General features: G+C 39.6%; 1 protein-coding gene across 11 annotated transcripts in view; it reads right to left on the bottom strand.

Moving 5' to 3' along the window:
• The window catches only part of RPS6KC1 (ribosomal protein S6 kinase C1), a 91236-nt gene that overhangs the window by 22498 nt on the left and 49287 nt on the right, over positions 1–19451 (bottom strand). For 10 of the 11 annotated variants that reach the window (XR_008734895.1, XR_008734893.1, XR_008734894.1 and 7 more), the window contains 2 exons: positions 9283–9330; positions 7546–7678 (listed from right to left, as the gene is read on the bottom strand). Coding sequence is in view for 8 of the 11 variants with exons in the window: in XM_055725526.1 (XP_055581501.1) it covers positions 7546–7678; positions 9283–9330 (181 nt within the window). In the remaining 3 variants the exon portion in view is untranslated. Of the gene's footprint in view, positions 1–7545; positions 7679–9282; positions 9331–12691; positions 12757–19451 lie in introns of those variants that run through there. The other variant, XM_055725531.1, reaches the window with a different exon arrangement.

Here is a 19451-nt window from a genome sequence, read left to right as displayed (position 1 = left end):
ATGGTAAAAAAGACAATTTAAATCTATTAATCCATGTGGTTTCTGCCATAAGCTACAAATGGACTTAGTGAGACAGAGTGACGCTTACCACTTTCTAGAAGGTGATGAGAAAGGATGCAGGTAAATGAGCAGGAGCAAAAGGAAGCAATGCACGTACAGAAGGGAACAAGAACTGCTATGCTGACCACTGTATTGCATAAGCACTATAAATACTTACCCACAGATGCATTCAAAATACCTACAAGCGTGCCATCCCACAGTAGCAAGACATGGGTCATCAGTCACCCCAGCAGAGCAGCAGCCCTCAGCCCAACAAAGCAGGCTGTCTCCCCCGGGCGCGATTGATGCTCAGCTTCCCTGAACACAAGCAACCTGCTGCCCTGCATCGGTGGGACCAAGGGCCCTGGCCCTGCCAGCAGTGCCTGACCAACGGGACCTTGCCTCCATGAGAAGCAGTGAGGCCACGCAGACTCGTTATGATGAGGCCACTTGCCTTAAATACAATGCATTACACAGCTGTGCAGCAGGGCAAAGGCAGAGGCAGGGCACTGCTGTGCCTTCTGAGCCCTACAGCTTGCACAGGATTTCAGAATTACTGGTTTTAAACTGATTTGGTAAAACTAAAATTTGTTCATCCCATAATCGCCAATAATTCTTTTTCTAATGTTACGTTTTCATATTTATTCATGCTTTTGCTATGGAACAGCAGGGAAAGAAAACAACAGAAAAGAGAATGAGAAAGCAAGTGAGAACATCCATATTTGTAATATATGTGATAAAGATAGCAGCACAAAAGTTTAATTTTACCCCAAGATTCTAATGGAACAATATTTTTACAATTATTTTTCTTTAAAAATGGAATTAAATTACTTTAAATAAACGGTACTTCCAAAATAACCTTGCCCAATTTATTAACTAGGCATGGAATTATTCAGAGTTGTTTCATACCAAACAATAAAATCTCATTTGACGACCACACCCCTGCTGCATTTAATAAAACACAAAGGCTCCCAATCCCACCTACATTATTTTAAGTAGTACAAGTAAATGCTAAATATTTCCGTCTTCGTATTACTGTTGTTCATTATTTGTGCTTCACAAACTTCTTATGAAAACACAAATCTCAGGTTTCAAAGGGTGTTCACAGAACATGGCTCATGAAGACCCACATTACATTTTTGCAGCTTTGGCCAGTGGCTGGCACAACAGCACCTCATCTTCCAGGCATGACTTTAATGCAAATAATAGGATCATCAGTCCCTCCTCAGATGCAAGTAGTAAGAGAAGGTCTTTCTAATGAAGGCCTAGGTTGAGCTTTGACCCAGGGATGCAGAAAACTCAAAACCTTATTTCTGTGATCTTTTGTCACCTTTTCTTCCTGTGTCATTACTGGACATCAGGTGTGCTTTTACATGTGACACCTGTACAGCTCTCATTGACCTAAAGGTTTCGTACCCCTCCATTAAGGTAAGAAGGAGCTGTGCTGCCCGGCAGTATGAGAACTGCAACAACTATCCCCATACAACTTAGCTTTTCACCTATAGACAGGTCAAGCTGCTCTCAGGACAACTCCTGTCTTCTGCTCCCTCCGCCTCACTTCATGCAAGATTTCATGCAGCCTCCACTAGATTTTGGGCTCTGCTCAATGTCTTAGTGCAGCTTAAGAAAGAAGGAGACCCAAGAAGGATTAAGGAAGGAAAACAGATGTGTTGATCTCAATCCTTCAAAACCCCACAGAAAAATCACTGGAAGAGTCAAAAAGTTCAGGCTATTTCAATTTCAAATACTTTAGGCAAACCTAGACTTTGCAAGTCACAAAAAAAAAAAATCTTTTTATCCTTACAGTATTCAGGAATTAACCACTGTCCACCTGTGAAAACAGACAGAACTGCAACAATGACTCATTTTCTATTTGCAAATGTATTACCATACTTTTTTAATAAAGAAGTTGCTCATTAATAATCACTTGGATTTAGAAATCACAGTGTAAATGACTACTTACTGCAACTCCAATTTAGAGTTAAATGCAAGTAAATGCAAAAAAAAAAATATCTAAATATGTTTACATACAAATATTTCAAGACTGGCCTCCTGGTCAAGTGGAAATACATAAATAAATGCTATTCAATAATTGTGTTCTATAGTGAAAAACAACAATTTTATTCCTTTCTGAAAATGTCCAATCCAGGGTCAAACAAGAGTGATATTTGTATCTGGGTATATAATTATGCCTTTATGAATGACATACTAATAATCTTTCCCCCTCTCCCCATGTGTTGTGTAAGATCAAGAAAACCCATTAGCAAGCCATGCTAATATAGTATCAGGAATCTATAAAAACTAAAATTACAGAAATCAATCCAAACAAGTAAGCTTCAGTCATTGCCAAATAGTCTAACATACTAAATAACTATAAAAGCTACCATTTTAAGCTAAAGTTCATTAGTGCTTAATACAATTTCAGAAGTACAGTATTAACATAACTAATTATTAAGATTATTTTCTTCTACCATGAATTGACTCTACAACCAGTCTAGCTCGCTCTTTCTGGTTTTATTAGGACATGAAAATCACCAAGCTCTAGATTCTTCTACATTTATTCAATGTAAAATTACTTATTAGAATTGCCTTGCTTAACTGCGTTTCCAGCACTCTGGAGGTTATACCTCTGCTTCTAGAAGCACAATCTAAAAAGTTAGTGATCAAAATAATCAACAGGAAATTGCAGCACAAATTAACCAAGTGATGAAGTTGACTAGGAATCTTGTTAGTTCCACAATATTTTTACATTCTTTCAAACATTTCTGCGTGTTTTTGTTAATGGCACTTGACACAGGAACATCAAAGAAGATACACAGGCTATACAGTACATATCATAGGATGAAATGAAACCTAATAGATCAGCAAATTTAGTCTCCTAAACATGTTTTTGTTCTAGCCAACAAGCAAAATTCATGACCTGTTGGAGTCTTCTTCACCTGGTGCTCAGACACTTACCAGGTCAGCTTGATATCCTGGCAAGACTGGCTGACTAAGGAGACATATTCCAAAATAAATCAAACTTTTGCTAGCTTGGCCCCTGAGTTCCCTCTGAAGGATGATATGCTCCAATTCCTGCAAAACTGGAATGCAGCTAAGAATACAGTAACCACAGTATTTAGGAAATCCCAAACAAAGTCAAAGTGAACAATCCAGGCTTCCAAATCACTGTGATCAGATAGGGAAGAAAAACACTGTACTGAAAGACATCTGCTTGAATTATTCTCCAAAACCAGGCCCAGCTCTCTATATCACTGCACAAGAATTCATTTATGGCCAGGAGTACCAATCATGCACCTCATGCAAACTAATATTCTTCCTTGCTAGAAAAAGAAGCACCTTTCGGTTTTCCTGGAATCACCGTCCTCCAGGTTAATACACAATGCGTAAAATTATGCTTGTACAGTTTCTTGGCCAGAAGGAAACCAGGCATGTAGGCACTACCATGATACGTTCCACAGCATCCCAACAGCAGCCCCAGTGGGCTTGCAGCGTACACACGAACTGGAAGCTAATCTCCAACCTAATCTCTAATGTGACAGTAGTTACAAACACCAGAGCCTTATATACATGGCTGCTTCCACTGCCGCTGGTGAATCTCTGCTACAAAGTTTGCTAGTTTAGGCAAAGCTCCCACTTCCCAATGCACTTTGAGCAAAAGCTATGATTTCAAAGCCGCCTCCTGAAAAAGTCACTTGCCAAGGACCATATCACCTTTCCTACATTTTCCGATTGCTGTCGAATATTTACAGCTAGTACTATCTCCTTTCCTAACAACAAATCCCTAGCTCCGCAAGCCGGAACGCTACCGTGTTGTTGTCTATCAATTCCTGTGAGCAGCAAGCCTCTTCAGCATGAAGTTTCTTGAGTGCTCTCCAGATTGATAGGAAATCCAGCTTGTTTATGCTTAAAAGAGATTTGACAGCTTCTAACAGCCACTTAAACTTTGATGTCCCATGGAAGCCCCCCAGCCTATTTTTGAAGCATCTGTTTCTAAAATTTCTGGAGTTAGTAGTGCCAAGAAGAAGCGAGGCCTTATTAACATCAGATTGGCTCTCTACCACACTAAAATTTGCCAAGTGCTTTCCAACAACACTACAAGATAACTTCAGGGACTTTTGTGTTTCTAAGATACCCTTGAAGCCTCCGTGGCCATGAGAAAAGCCTGTAAGAGAACCCAAGACCTCACTCACCAATTCTCAAGCATGCAATGGCATCATAATTTACCAAAAGAAGGAAAAAAAAAAAAAAAGTCTTCATCTTGAGCAAGAGTCTGCAGTCAAGCTTGCAGAATTCCATACAAAATCCAATAGTGCACAGTTACACACAGTTAAAGTTTTAATGTTATGTACAGACATTATATATTTGCTAAGCAGCTTACTAGTTCCTGTTTGTAGTAAATTTTATCTAAATTTGCTATAATTCAAGCCAATGCCCACTTAAATTAATATTTTACCCTTGAACTTCCTGATGGTATGGCTAACATACCTAACAGAGTAAGTCACCACCGCTTATAAATTTGACTGGCAGAATCTTCTGTCCTATTGGAATTGAACTACTTGGAGTATGAATGTTAAAAGCATTCATAAAGTCATGGAATAAAATTTCAGAATCTATCGCTCAAAAAGTACTGTCCCAGGAATGTTTTATCCTTTCCCAAAATTAACTAGAAGCACCTCCTCTATTTATATTTGGTCTGAGATGGACAAAATTTTGAGATAGCTTTACCTACAGGGAATCCCAATATTATTATCCTTGTAATATAAAGGATGAGTGCATAAGGCTGATGTGATCAAGACCATCATCAGTGAGGTGAGCAAGATTAGTCCCCGCATATTGTACAACATAACTTTAGCCCTACTTTTATTCATGTTTTATTCATGTAGAGCTAGAAAATGAGGCCTTTCTCCCGAACCAGCAGTGGTCTCCTGGGAGAAGGTGAGGTGCAGAGGCCATGCAGTTCTAGAAGCAACACAAAATTACTGCCCCAATTAGGGATTTGGGATCAGGTCCTACACCTGCAATACACGTTTTACATGCATTATTGGGCAATTTACTCCTCACCTTGTACCCCAGCTACCCCTCTTTAGAACAGAATATATCACTCCTTTTCCTCTCCCTTTGCCTGTTCCCCAGACAGTAAGTTCATGAAACCAGGAGACCATCCTTGATGAAATCCATAAAGAGATCAACCTCGTTAATTCCCCAACAATCAGGGAAAAGTCCTTATAGCATATTATCATTTTTGAATGGTTTGCAAAAAAGGATAGAGGTGAGAGGTGAATCCATTTCCAAACTGCTTGCTGCTTTATCAGAAGATGAGGGAAAACCCTATGCAGTTTATAACTTCTATTCACAAGTGTCCAAGTCAAGTGAACCCACGTACCATGCATAACCAACAACAGCCCTTGCACACCAAAATCCCTTCTGGACCCTGTAGCTCTCCTTCTCCCCAGAACAGCCTGCCAGTCCTCCATCCTCTCTGCAATGCTCCCCAGGCCTTCCCACACTCCCTACCCCCTGTTCCTCTTCAGAGCTCTCCCTGTAGAAAGTACTCGTACCTCTCCCAGCTCCACCTCAAAATAATCCACCTCCCTGCCACGTCTCCTGCTCCCATGGCTTTGACCCGCAGCTTGGAGAAAGGCACCATGAGCTGTGGCTGCCCCCTGGTACGTATGTGCTGCCTGGCCAGCCAAGATGAGGATACTTAACGAACACCACCTTCACTGTCGGCATATCAAACAAACGGTGTGGGGTGCTGCACAAGGCTGTGTGTTGCACAAACCTGATTTGGAAGGCACTCAGCAAATTAACAATCCTTCCCCCACAGAACTCCAAACATGTTACAGCTGATGTTTGTAAGAGCAAGACATTCAGGCCAAGCGATTTCACTGGATTTCTGACCATGTCAACCCGGAGACAGTCATTCCTTTTTAAAGACAACACCCCATCCACCACAAATGTTAAACTGAGGTTTCTGTTCTTAAAATGAAAGAGCTCTGACTGTGCAATGTCTCCATTTCTCTCACTGTTCTCACAATAAAATTATCACTTCCAGGAGATCATCTTTATCAACTGGTCCCATCAAGCCTTCCTTAAAATCTTTTTTTTCTCCATCTGACCACTACTCCCCTCAAATTCCACTACTTCTTCACCCAGTTTTCCATCTGTTTTGACAAGGAACACTCTTCCCGAAGAGAAGAGCAAAACTGTAGTTCTTCAGAGCTTGCAGAAATATTAGGAACACTTTTTATAGCATGATTTTATCCTGTCTCTAATACTTTGATTATGCTAGTCTTAAGGGCACGTGGTATCTGACAAGGGTCATGGGTGGGTTTTTTGCTTGCTTTGGAGTTTGCTCTAGGTTTTCTTTTTTAAATATTATTTCTCCAAACAAAATGTACCAGCTTATGTGGAAACTACAGTTCAGGTGATGAGTCTCCAAGTTATTCTGCTGAATTACACACACCTCAAGAAAAGTAGCATTGTACAAAGCCGCACTGTAAACCCTCGAGATCACCATCAGGCAGTACTGTAATGTGAGGCTTTTCTTCATGCACCACTGCTCATGGCAAAAATAAGTCACACACAGCAGAAATAGTCATTCGTGTTGTGAAGTTAACTTTAACTGGCCTCGTGACAAATTGCTCACGAAAAAGCAAAAATCCAAGTTATTAGGAAAAAAAGAAATAATATTCAATTTAATAAAATTATCTTTTCTATCAGTTAGCTTAGTTCCTTTACATCATCCATTCCAACTGAATTATTAACATTTTACAAAAAGAGAACTTTTAGCTATCCCAAAATTTATATTCTGCACTCATTCTAAACAAATATGGGTAATTACATTTAGGGAATATTTAAATCCAGGTGTTAGACAAAAAAAATCAAGATGTAATTATTTTGTGCCACCTGTTCCCTGTGCATTTAACAGGAATTTTATAAACAGTTTGAAGGCAAAACTCTGTGGTTCTGCTTTGAACTCCTGTGTGATGCCACTAGCTATTTTCTTAAAAATCCAAATCAGAATAACTATGCAATATTAACAAAAAGGCAAATGTTCATGTTTTTTAGCAGAGTGTTATTAAATCCTTGTGTAAATACTTGTCATTTTAAGATGCTAAAAATATTTACTAGCCAAAGTTTATAAAAGTAGCCAAAGACTTTATCTCTGAGAGATGACTGTAAATAACTGCAGACAGTTGTTACAGTCAAAGCACTCACTCTCCTGTAGAAAATAAACAGTTGGAAGCTTTTAATATTGCTACAAGTAGCCGATCAGGATTTGAGGCCATTTGAAGCAAGAATCAGATCCACCACGGAACGAGGTGGGAAAAGGAAGAGGGACAGAGAATGGGAGTGGAGTGTCTTACATGACTCCTCTTAGGCACACTAAAAGTATTCTAATTAGATGTATAAGAGATTAATTTGACAATTAAATGTACCATTGATTAAAACTTAAACCTTTGACTTTTTTCAACAATATACTTATAACAAGAGACAAACCTTCTGCATGCTGTAACACGAGAAAGACAGACTCCTCAGAGATGATGTACTTGTGCAGACACACCATGTTGGGCACACAGCGGGGTATGATGGTCGTTCTGCTCCTGCTGTACTCACTACTTTTCCTTAGACCCTGACAGAGAACAAAAAGGTCAGTTGTACCCTCAGTTGCCTTTGGAGCCTGCTGTGCTCTGTGTTTATCAACCAAACTAATCTATCCGAGTTACTCTGGGCTTCAGAGAAACCACTCATCTGCTGCTCTATGCCCCTCGGTCCCCCGAGGCTGTGCTGATGGCATCTGGCGCATTTCCAGAGAACAGAAGATGGCACAAAGCTGCCATTAAAATCAATTACATGGGTCAATGTTTTTATTAGAATCTCTCTCAAACTAAGTCATCAGGATGACACTCAGTTATTTCCCTGTGACCTTTTTTTAAAATTTTATTTTTGTGTGTGACCAAAAGACACTATTAAAAAAAATTCAATTCAACTTCTAAAGACAAAAGAATGCCTTAGCCTTACAGGTAATCCTTACATTTCCATTGTATTTTACTAAAGACAACAACCGCAACAACAAAAAGGAAAGGAAAGGATTAGTCTCCTTGAGAGGTAATGATTTTTGGGAAGTAGCACACAGATGAAGTTGCCAGAAGTGAAAAAATTGACGTGGTTGGGAGAAAGGGAGGGTAGAGAGAAAGAGAAAGAAAATAATTATGTCAATAGTGTGACCTATTACAATATTGATAAACATAAGCAGTTAAATGGGAAATTCAATGTTACCCTATCTGCCAGTAGATAAAGTGAGGTTCTAACATACAATAATTCACAAGTAAACCTTTCTGAGGGACAAACTGGTTTTCTGTTCCCTGCACATACTTAAGACAAACAATTTCAAAGGCCAGACACACAAAGTTAAGGCAGGCTTGTAAGCCAACCCTGAAGTGAAGTTACAAAATGTTAACAACTAAGTAGAGCTCCATGTTTGGGGGACGGTTTTCAGCCTGCCCTCCCATCAGCAGTGGAATTCATGTCAAGGGGAACCTGAAATAATGGCCCTGATAACAATACTCATACTAAACTAATTCTCAGCATCACAGATGCTCCGAGCATATTGGGATCTTGATCTGAGCACTTTCTGAAACACAAAAGAGTAATGTGAAAAATTGTATTATGACCAATTAGCTATTCGCTAATTCGATTGTTTAGTAACACTAAATTCAGTTTTCACAGCCTATTGATGTAAAACATAGCAAAGCAATTCTGAGTAAGACCAGCCGTCCATTTCATCCAGAATCCACTTTGGCCAATATCACATTCTTCAGCTACGGGAAGACCAAACACGTTAAGTGTTGTGGATGTACTTGGACTAAGGAGAATTTCCACCTTCAGCAGCAGCCTGTGCATGTCCTGAGCCACCAGAGCTTTACAGATGTTTTAAGCAGCACATTGAAACTATGATTCTTTACTGAAGCCTGTTAAAGTGTTGGCCACAATAACCGGTGGCAATTCAAGTGAGTAAACCAGCACATCAGAGCACTAGAGACATTACAGAGAAAGGAAGGGAAAGCAACTGAATGCCAACAAAAAGAATTTCAGTGTGCTTAATAGGGATATATGTATTAACATAACAATATAGCACAGAGATAACTCTATACATTAGATGCAAACTGGTCTTTTTGTGGTGGTGTAATTTAGGAGACCAAACTGTTTAGAGGAGTAATAAAAGACTTTACTCACCTTCAGTATAAAAGTCTGCTGTGTTCTAGTGTCCATTACAAGCAGGACCTAAGCAAAAAGTATTCAGGGAAATATTTAAGATTCACATGACTAAGTTAACAAAACAGTTCTTAAATCTGATGTTGAATATTCTTACAAAGGAAGTAACCTGATTCCCAATCAGCTAACTTAAACAATGAATCCTAACTTGCTAACAGAAATAACCAGTACTTTGTAAGTACAGCAATAACCTAGCAGAACCTAATTTACAGAAATGCAATGATAACAACACAATGAAGCACTAAGAGTAACCTTCACATAGCATTATAGTCTTATGTCACTTCACTTAAATTCACTGTACCTACCTTCCTAGTGCAACATTTTCCCCATCACGCTTCCTATACGTCAAATGTGTTGCCTACCAGTGGGTTACCAAAGGGATTTTTTATGTTGGTTTTTGAGGTTTTATTCTGGGTGGCTACATACCTGCTTTCCAGGAAGCTAAACTAAAAGCTGGCCACACACATGCTCAGACCATTAAAAAAATGTTTTATCAACTGTATAGTCACTGCTGTCTCATTCCTTCACTGCATTTTTGCTTTGTAGCACTCGTAAGCCACAACAGAAATGGCTGCAAAGAGGTCTTTTCGTGCTACTGTAAACTAGCATTAAGATAAGAACAAAAAAAAAAGAGGTTTATTTAGGGAGAAGAGAGTAGATGGGTTTGCTGCAGAGAGCTGCAGAGAGCATCTCTGTTATGAGTGCATCACCTCTGCTGAAAGCACTTTAAAAACAGTATAGGGATGAGAGAAAAGGACTGAATAACAACCACTATCTTAGCAAGCTCCATTTATTTGTGTGTTGAAAACAAAACAAAAATATATATGTGTACATATATTAAGGAAACTGCATCTCTGCATGTCCATCTTCAAACCACCCTGCTCAGGAATTAATTGATTTCAAACTCCAAGAACATGGATGCACTGGGAAAGGACCAGCTGCAAGACAGCCACACGAGAAGCACAAGGCCAACCCTCCGCTAAGAACAAGGGTGTGCACTCACTGTTTATTTACAATAGAGGTTGTAAACTTCCAGTATAAATACTCACATACAGTTAATACCAAAATATTTAGGCTGCAAAATCAAACCCCTAAAGGGCTGCAAATGTCAGCACTGCAGTCACCAAACTTCGAGTTCAACAGACAAGATGCAGCAATGCCAAGTCAATAGACAAGATGCAGTGAAGACCAAGTCAGCTCACATCAAAAAAGACTTCGCACAGGGGAATGACGTGCCAGGAGTAACACAGAGGTGGATTCACCAGGTGACAGGAGAACAACACAGCGCACTGTCTCCCCATATCTCCCTGCTGTGTGGGGCAGGCATGCAGTCATGCCCTGCTTCTCTGAAAGGGTGAAGTCTACCAGGCTGACATGCTGACGTTCCCCACGCCAAGGGAACTGTGGAAAGAGCCATCCTGGGCAGTGCCCACAGCAAGGCGAGGTGGAGATGTGCAAAAGGCCCAGGCAGCTGGGCCAGGAAGGGGAGGTCTCAGGGCAAGGTTGTGCCGCCTTCCCCCAAGCAGCGGCTGCAGCAAAGCAACCCTTACTCTTTGGGCTAGCCGCATTCTAAACACTGCCCTTCATCTCTCCCCATCGCAGCCCTGAGCGTCTCAAGCAAGAGGAGGAAAACTGGAGTCTTTTCTAATAATTTCTCTTCCACCACATTTCACCGAAAGAAATAAAGTCACAGATGCCTCTCCACCTCAACCCTTTTACCACAGTTGCACACAATTTTAGAAGCTGTTCTGTATCTTCTGGCAAAAAAAGCATCAATAGAAGTTGGTGTTACTGAGATTTTTTGACAAAGCAATGACACACAGTTCCTATGTCAAGGGCACGGTAAGGAAAGGCAAATGTCCCCAGGTCACAGTCTGCCAAACAACTTTTTCAGGCCTCTTACCTGGGGCTTCCAGAAACAGTGGAAACCAGTTGAATAAATAACAACTGTAAAACTGGTTTTTGTTATCCTTGCTTAACCAAAAGTTGCAAAACTAAAATTAAAAAAAAAAAAAAACTCAAACAAGCAAACAATAAAGGAAACTAAAAGAACAAGAGAAAAAGAAAAGCCAGTTTACAACAGGTGCCAAAAGAAGATAAAACTGGTTTGGAAAAAAACTATGTATTTACAATCACTTTCCTTCTTCTCCCAAGTTTGTTTGTAACTAGACACTGTTCACATTGAGGCAATAAATACAAGAACATATGTGATTTTTTTTTTTTAATGTGCCCTTTGACTGTCAATATCTCCCAAACAGGTGTTGGGTAAATGATTATAAATTGGCCTCTGGATACACCTCTTCAACTGAGCCGTACAGGACTGGCGATAATATAATTAGACCTAAAAACATCAGGCTGGTGAATGCTTTCCATCTGTTTGGCAATAATGTTTAGTTAACAATAGTCTTTAAAAGAAGCACCTTCAACTTCAGTTCTTAAAGTTATTTATAGGGCCATTCTTAACACACCAGCACTCTTGCTAACAAGAGCTTTAGCCACTTGGAAATTATTAGCCATACGGCTGTATATGAAAAGGAATGGCAGCATTTAACATCTGTATCTCTCCAGATTTACAAGCATCAACCTCATTTAAAGTCATTTCTTAATGAACAGTTCCACGGTCTGTATTAATATTATAGTTGCATGCACAAAGATCATAAGGAGCCAAACATTTTTTTAATACCAACAGTAGGCCAATCAGTAATGAAGCTGTCAGCATAAAGGACAGAATAATAGCTTCTTTAACCCTCAAACAGGATTTGTTCATTTGTAGAGTAGAAGACACCAATTTAAAAACTGCTCATGGGTTTGCTCACCTTTATAAAGACAAAAATCTAATTTGGTACTAATTTGATACAATTGTCTTTCCAATAAAAGGCTCCTAAAGCCATCTTTTATTCCATGATAAAACAACTGCTATAACTAAAACTGTCATGAAATAATTACCTTTGATAGCATACCTTATTGCACAAATACAATTAATGTATTCCTCTCTTTCATTTTTCACACTTGCTTATCAGCACTGCATTAGCATATGGTGTAACAGAACAGATTACTGAGCCCGAGCCCTATAACACAACATATAGAATGACTACCACTAACACGAATAAAGCAGACAACGGGTCCCTTTAGGGCTAGCTTCATCTGTTGTTGTATCACAACACCAAAATGAAAGTAGCAGCTACAGTTTTGTAACTGCAACAACAAATAATACTTGTGAGCCTTTGCGATTAACCACCTAGATGGATGTAACCAGCTTCTTTTTCCTTCCCATCAAGCATCCCCAGTGATGATCATCTAAATTCTTTTCATTTCACAGAAAATTATTTCTTTTCTGATTCAATACCAACCCTTCTGCACGACTGTTTACCTCAAAAGGGACTCCAGGAAGAGCCATAAAAATAATTTTAGGAATTCACCCAGTGATGCTCCATTTGGCCCTGGCAGACAGCAGCTTCATATGGCCACACCAAACCAAAAACCTGCTTCAAGGGGAGGCAGCCTGCGTGCACATTACAAAAAGATGGTTTTAACTAGATTCACACATATAATTAAAGGACTACATAAATTAATAAATCATTGCCAGAAAACTGACATTTCAGGAAGGGATAAGACCAGGAAAGAATTGGTCACAAGTACATTTTCTTTGCTTTTTATCACACACATCCAGAGCAGAGAAAGGTGAGCAGCTCTTGGATGCATGACCAGGCTGCTGCAGAAGTAGTACATAACAGTATGCCTGCCACTGAGCCAAAGGCCAACTTATTCTCCTCACCTCATGCTTTACAGCCAGTTCCTAGACAGTAATGCTATCCCGAGCCTTTCCTGTTTGCATTCCTTCACACTTCTCTCCCATTGCAAAAGTGAACGCTTCAGTAATTCTCTTTCTAAGATTTCTTTTTAAAATTCAAACTGACAAGTCTGCACCCTAATAGCATGATGGGACAAAACAGGATTCCATATAGCATTCCCTATCGCGTAACTCAGGTCCTCCTCAGAGCAGATCACACAGAGATGCATTAGACTAGGTTGCTTCTAGCTCGCATAAGCTGATGAAACCTGTTTCACTGATGATGACTACGGTGTAACTTGCAATATGTAATATCTCCTAACAATGAGCTGTCAACTGTAACATTCAGCATCGTATCTCAGAGGGGAGGGAGAAGAATGCACAGCAGGGCATTCCTGGGCACTGAGCAACTAGACTGTGACACAAAAGAGACAAGGCAAAATCCTATTTGTAATACTAATGTACGAACACAGTCAAGGTCTACATACCACACTGGCTTTTACAGCACTGTTGCTTACTCGTTCTTTCTCTATTTTTTCTGCGTTGATGACAACCTTAACGTGGCCAAAACCACTGACAAGCAAATAGCAATTGCCACAAATAAATACATAATGTAAATAAATGTCTTCAGCAGCACAGACATCCCTATTTTGTACAAGCACTCAAGCTCTCAGGCACATCCCAAAAAACAGCAGCACTGCATGACAGCATCTCGGTAAAGTGGCAGATAGCAATACCCCTCCATGATGCCAAACAGGATTTTCTACTTGTGGTTTGTTTGTGTTTTTTTTTTTCCCCTAAGTCAAGGGTTAATTCTGATGCTGACAGCAGCTACTTAAAAAAATTAGCTTCTTAGATTTGATTTACAGTGTATCCAACAGCTTAGTGAAAATAAATTAAATTCAATTCAATATAGTCAGTACAATTAATTGGAGAAAAATAAAATAAAACCTGCCTGGTAAATAACCATAGTCTAGTTTTAAGAAAACAGTTAATTTTAGGATCCTTTAAATGCACAGAAATTAGCAAATGTTTCAGTATGCTAATTTTTTTTAATTAAAAGATATTTCTGCAGTAAAAGCTCTTTCATATGCACTACTGATTCTTCATCAAACGTTAAGTTTCCAACTTAACACCAGTATAGCCGGTGGCAGCCTGAAGGTTTACCATCTGCTGCCACCCAAAGTCACGGTGGCCACCTTCAGAACATATGCATCAAAGCCCTGAGATAAGAGACTGAAGGAATACTGCAGAAGTCAGCATAAGGGGAATCACAAACCCAGAGGCAGGCAACAGGCAAGTCACCAGGAAAAAAGAACGTGGTGAACCATCAGTCACCCTACTGAGCACCCAACCAAGGTCACAGGGGACAGCACTGGAAGGACTAAGGACTGCTCTAAACGCACTGCTCTCCTGCAGGTGGCTTTAACATAAACGCAGTCCGCAGTCCTCTATCACACCGCAGCCGTCTGCTTCCCCAGACCCCCTTGCTTTTCTGGGGTTTTTTCCTCTCCCTTCCCCCACCACCCAGCATCTAATACTGATTTTTTCCAGCCTCCACACTCTCAGGACATAGTGCAGAACATACCTGTGCTTTTTATCTCCTTGAGGAGGTTTTAATACTGATCAGAATAAACACCTCAAAACACATTTGCTTACAAAAACGTGGCTTTAAGTTCACTAACACAGGTTGAAAAATAGCTTGTGTCTGATCAAAGAAAACAGAATAGGATGTCTTACTGCAGTACCAGATACCAGAAAGGTTTTGAAGGCACACCAGACCTAACAGATTACTTTAAAAACAGCTCCATTTTGTTATTAAATTGCTGTTCTACACTGAAAACACATCACCAGTAGCTACGTCACCAGTGGGCCATCTATTAATTCCAGCCCTTATCTGCTGAACACACCCTTATCATAGGATCAATTCTGTAGCAAAAGTCCTACAAACTCAAAGATGTTTCAGATGATCACCTAGGATTTTTCTCCTTGCATTTACCTCACCATTTGGAAAATTCCATTACAGGTAGTGACAAACAACCAGGAACAAGCTGGTCACCTGATCCTAGCTTGAGTACTTGGGACTGCAAAAAAACCTTAGTAGCGGCTGGCACATGGCTGGGTGCCGCAGTCAGGGCACAGCTGAGGTGATGAGGCAGAAGCAGGCATGCAATTCCGCCTGTTCTCCTCAGCTATGCCGGCTGTCAAGGCTACCAGGATTAAAAGATCTACTTAACACAGATTTATTCTTGTCACTTTTCAGATTACACCACCCAGACTCTCGCTCGTCTCCCTCTGTTGTTATAAAAAGAGATTACATTTGGCTAATATGCATGAAAAATACGATTATTGCTTAGTCTTGTACCTGTGCAATATGAATTATCTTCAGTTTGGAATTACTCTTCCTTTCAAACTATTATTCTAAGGAACTTACAACTCATATATTCTATGACTTGCAATAATAGTGTACTTAAAAGACAAATTGTGCAACTTTAAATAAGGCAAATGCTAAGAAAGTATCCTATATTCAAGTTCAATTTTTTACATACTTTTGGTTGGTAACAGAGAGGAAAGCCCACTTCCTGCGAGCAAACTGAAAACCAGGCAATAAATGACAAATGGTGAAATATTACCCTAGAAAATGTATCTGTCAGGTTTTACTAGAGAATGGTTTACAGTACGAAATGCCACTCAGCATCACAGTAATTCTGGCACTAATTATGTCTAAGCAACTTAGTAATAGTTAGGAAGACAAATAATTTTGGTTTAGAAGAAAATATCTCCATAAATTATTTATTCCTGCAGGCCAGAAGATACATATAGTTCAGCCTGTACTGAAATATTCAATAATTTCATTTCTATTTTGTGAAGGGAAGGGCAAAATCTGCACTACTTTACACAATCTTAGGACTGTTTTATGTCAGATGAAACAAAACATTCACTGAAGTCAAAATAAATTTTAGTGAGTCAAACAAGAAGGAAGCTAGAGAGAGAGACTAAGGGTTACAACAACAAATCACTCAGAAATGTTCAGACTGATATAAATGGAATGACTTCAGGAAAACAAGCAGCAGGTGTTTAAGAGCAGGGAAGAAGGGACAGGACTCTTTCTAGCTGAGAGAGAGATCATGTTTTGAAGTTAACCTTTTAAACTTTAACCTCACCTCAAAATAAAATGATGAATATTTAAGTTTCTAACAAACACTAACATTCATGTACAGCCCACACACTGCCATAAAAAGAGCCCTTTTCTCCTATCCTCTGATTAAATTTCATTAAAACTAACCATAATCTTGATAAATTCAACTAATGGTCTGCAGATTATGCATGCAAACTCTACACATATTCTATATACTTCTGCTTTTTGGCACCTTCACTTATCAAGCAAACAAGGAGTAAGCACACTTTCTAAATAATGAGTAATATTGATTTGGTACTTCTGCATATTTCTAAGGTCAATTCATCAAAATGTACTACCATCCGGGTTACGACTTCTCACAATTGCACAACAGCCACAAAAAATAACCTGTACTCAAGATCAACAGAATGGCTTCCATTTCTACAGAGAAGTCACCTACCTCTAGAACCCTCTTCAGAAACTCCCAGAATAATTTTAGCAAGGCCCTGATGACAGTATTTTACTTTATAAGGTTTCAGATTGTACAACACAGCTTAACAAACAGTGTATTGAACAACAAGCTCAAAGGTACAGACATCTGCAGAAGAACTGATCACAGTCATACCTGTGCCAATACAGACAATGTGGCTTGATGGGGGTCCAGGGGAGGGGATAGAAAAGACATAAAAGACAGTCATTGGTTACAGAGGCACAGTTATTACTTAATGCACTCTCCTTTCAAGATGAATCTTTAAATTGAATGAATCTAAATAACAGAGGGTTCTGAAGAATAAGAAATTGGGTTTGAAACAGCATTGTGAAGGTATCCAGCAGCACCATAACAAAGTCGTTTCTTTAGGGGCCAGTTGTAGCTTCAAAGGAAAGATTTGCCTAGGGCAGAAACTCAGCACAGAATCTGCAACCTTGATTTTTAATTAGGCAAATTTTGAAAGCAAAAATCTTTGCTATTCCAAAAAGAAGTTTTCTACTTTAAGGTATACGAACTGATAAAATAATTGATCATTCTCAGTTGTGGTAACAGTAGCTAGAATACTTAGATATTAGCCTGTTTTAAATGCGGTACCTCTGGTAACATTAACAAGAGCTTTGCTGCCCAATCAGTAGCACCTCAGGGTCCACATCTGCAGGAAAAAAGCCACCTTTATAATTAGATTAAACCTCGATTTTCAGAAACCTACTCACAGGTAGACTCTTCCCATAATAAACACATAAAATACCTGCAAACACCACCTAGTTAACCTTTGACACCATGAAGTCAGCAAGCAGAGCAGCAGCAGAATTCAAAAATACAGTTTCCTCAAGCAAAGTGTAGGTCCTCTTGGGTCTATTAAAATCATCACATTTATACCTCAGCCTTTACACGAGAGCAGAAGCAGAAGGATGGGAGGTGAGGCACATTTACAGTCATTCTGTGAATTTTCACAAAAATTTAAGGAGTTCAATAATGCTAAGTTCTCTAACTCTAGATTCAGCAGAAAAGGGTCAACACAGCAAAATTTATTCAGGTGTTCAAGGAAGGTGGAAAGGCAGACAGGGAAAGATGGCACATTGGGAAGAAACTAGGCTAAAATTAAACGTCTAAATCATTCTGCCTAAAATAGTTTGAAAACTCAGAGTTTCAGGTAGCAACAAGCATTTCGTCTGTGAAAACGAAGCCAATTCAAAATACTTCAAGAGGCTTCAAAAGAAGAACAAAGACCAATATTACTCTAAGGGAAGGCACTGAACCTTTCAGCAGCTGGTGGAGTGCAGGTTAACAGCTGGCTCCCTCGAGGCAGCACTGGCGCAGGCAAGACACCACTCCAGGCTTCCAGCAGCAGTGGGAGAACAAGTGTGCAAACCAAACACCATCATTTTTAAGTCAGTGTGTTTAAGCCAGCCTTGCACAGGATTAGACAAGACAGCAGTTAAAATGTCAGTGGCTCGTTACTATCCACACACCCACTTCGTGCTGCAACCGAAGCAGGTTAGCATAGAACACTAATTTCAGGCAAAACTCTGCGTGATGCTGAATCAGTTACAGACTTGTGCCCAAAAGCATCTTCAATGCTGGCCCTGAAAACCAGAATCTATTTTCAAGTTCAAGAACAAACACACTACATCATCTGCTTGACTCCAGCAAGGATACTTACACATCTATTTGGATTTCTCTAAGATGTGAGCTTTAAGGCACATGCAAGGAGAGACGGAGGCAAGGAACAGTGATTGTGAGGAAGGGAGGGAGATGGTGCTTTAAACCAAAGGCAGAGGCATCATCTCCAGCACACAGAGACATGCACACTTTTGCTTCATATTCACATGCATTTTGTGTATGCATTATAAAACCAAATAAAACATGCTCTGAACATTTGGGCTTAAAGCAGCTTTTCATTTGCCTCACAACTTCATAAGCACTTAAAAATACATGGAAAAAAAGGCAGCATACCCAGAATAAGATTAAGTTTGTAATAAGGAGAATATGGAAGCAGGTACATAGAGTACAAAGATACCTGAAAGAATAGTGCTCCCTTTTTCATACAATAATTAAACATTAACTCTGACCCCTATGATTATTTATACATGAGCATACCAGCTGTATACATGGACCTGTTACTCCTCGTGCACGTTTCTAACACTAAGATCTTGTATTGTCACCACCAGAACCCTGATTCTTCCCAACTCTGCCTCAAAGATCTGAACACATTCAGCTCACACCTGGGGCACTTACTATAGCTGTGCTCAGAGAGATTGAGAAGATCTGATAACACCAAGGACCCCAAAAGCTTTATTCTGATCAAGCATCTTCTCCAGTCACTGTTCATTATTCTCATACAAGAACAAAAACACTGAAAAAGTCTTTCTTGGCTCATTTCCAACACTTCTGCAGCCTCACGTTGTCAGACTAATTCACAAAGTCCATGCCTACTGCATCTGTTTAGTGGCTACTAATTCAGTTAGTCTAATAATCCAAGAGATAGGTCCTCTTTCCATCCTGTCTCTCTGATACTTATATAGAGTAGAACACAGGCTAAATTCTGTACTGACGACTAAGGAAAGAAGACAGAATGAATATGAAGTCAGAGCTGAGAAAACCTTGTGTGCTATAAAAACAACCATAATACCTAATGTATATAGCTCTCTGAGGAGAAGTTACCAACTTATGCACATAATTACAACAAAACAGGCAAAGAAAAACAAAAATCAGTCCCATAGCTAGGTTCA

The sequence above is a fragment of the Falco cherrug genome, chromosome 13 (assembly GCF_023634085.1).
Source record: "Falco cherrug isolate bFalChe1 chromosome 13, bFalChe1.pri, whole genome shotgun sequence".
NCBI classification, from domain to species: Eukaryota; Metazoa; Chordata; class Aves; order Falconiformes; family Falconidae; genus Falco; species Falco cherrug.
The sequence above is the reverse complement of the archived record's forward strand: the minus strand, read 5'-3'. Positions and strand labels throughout refer to the sequence as shown.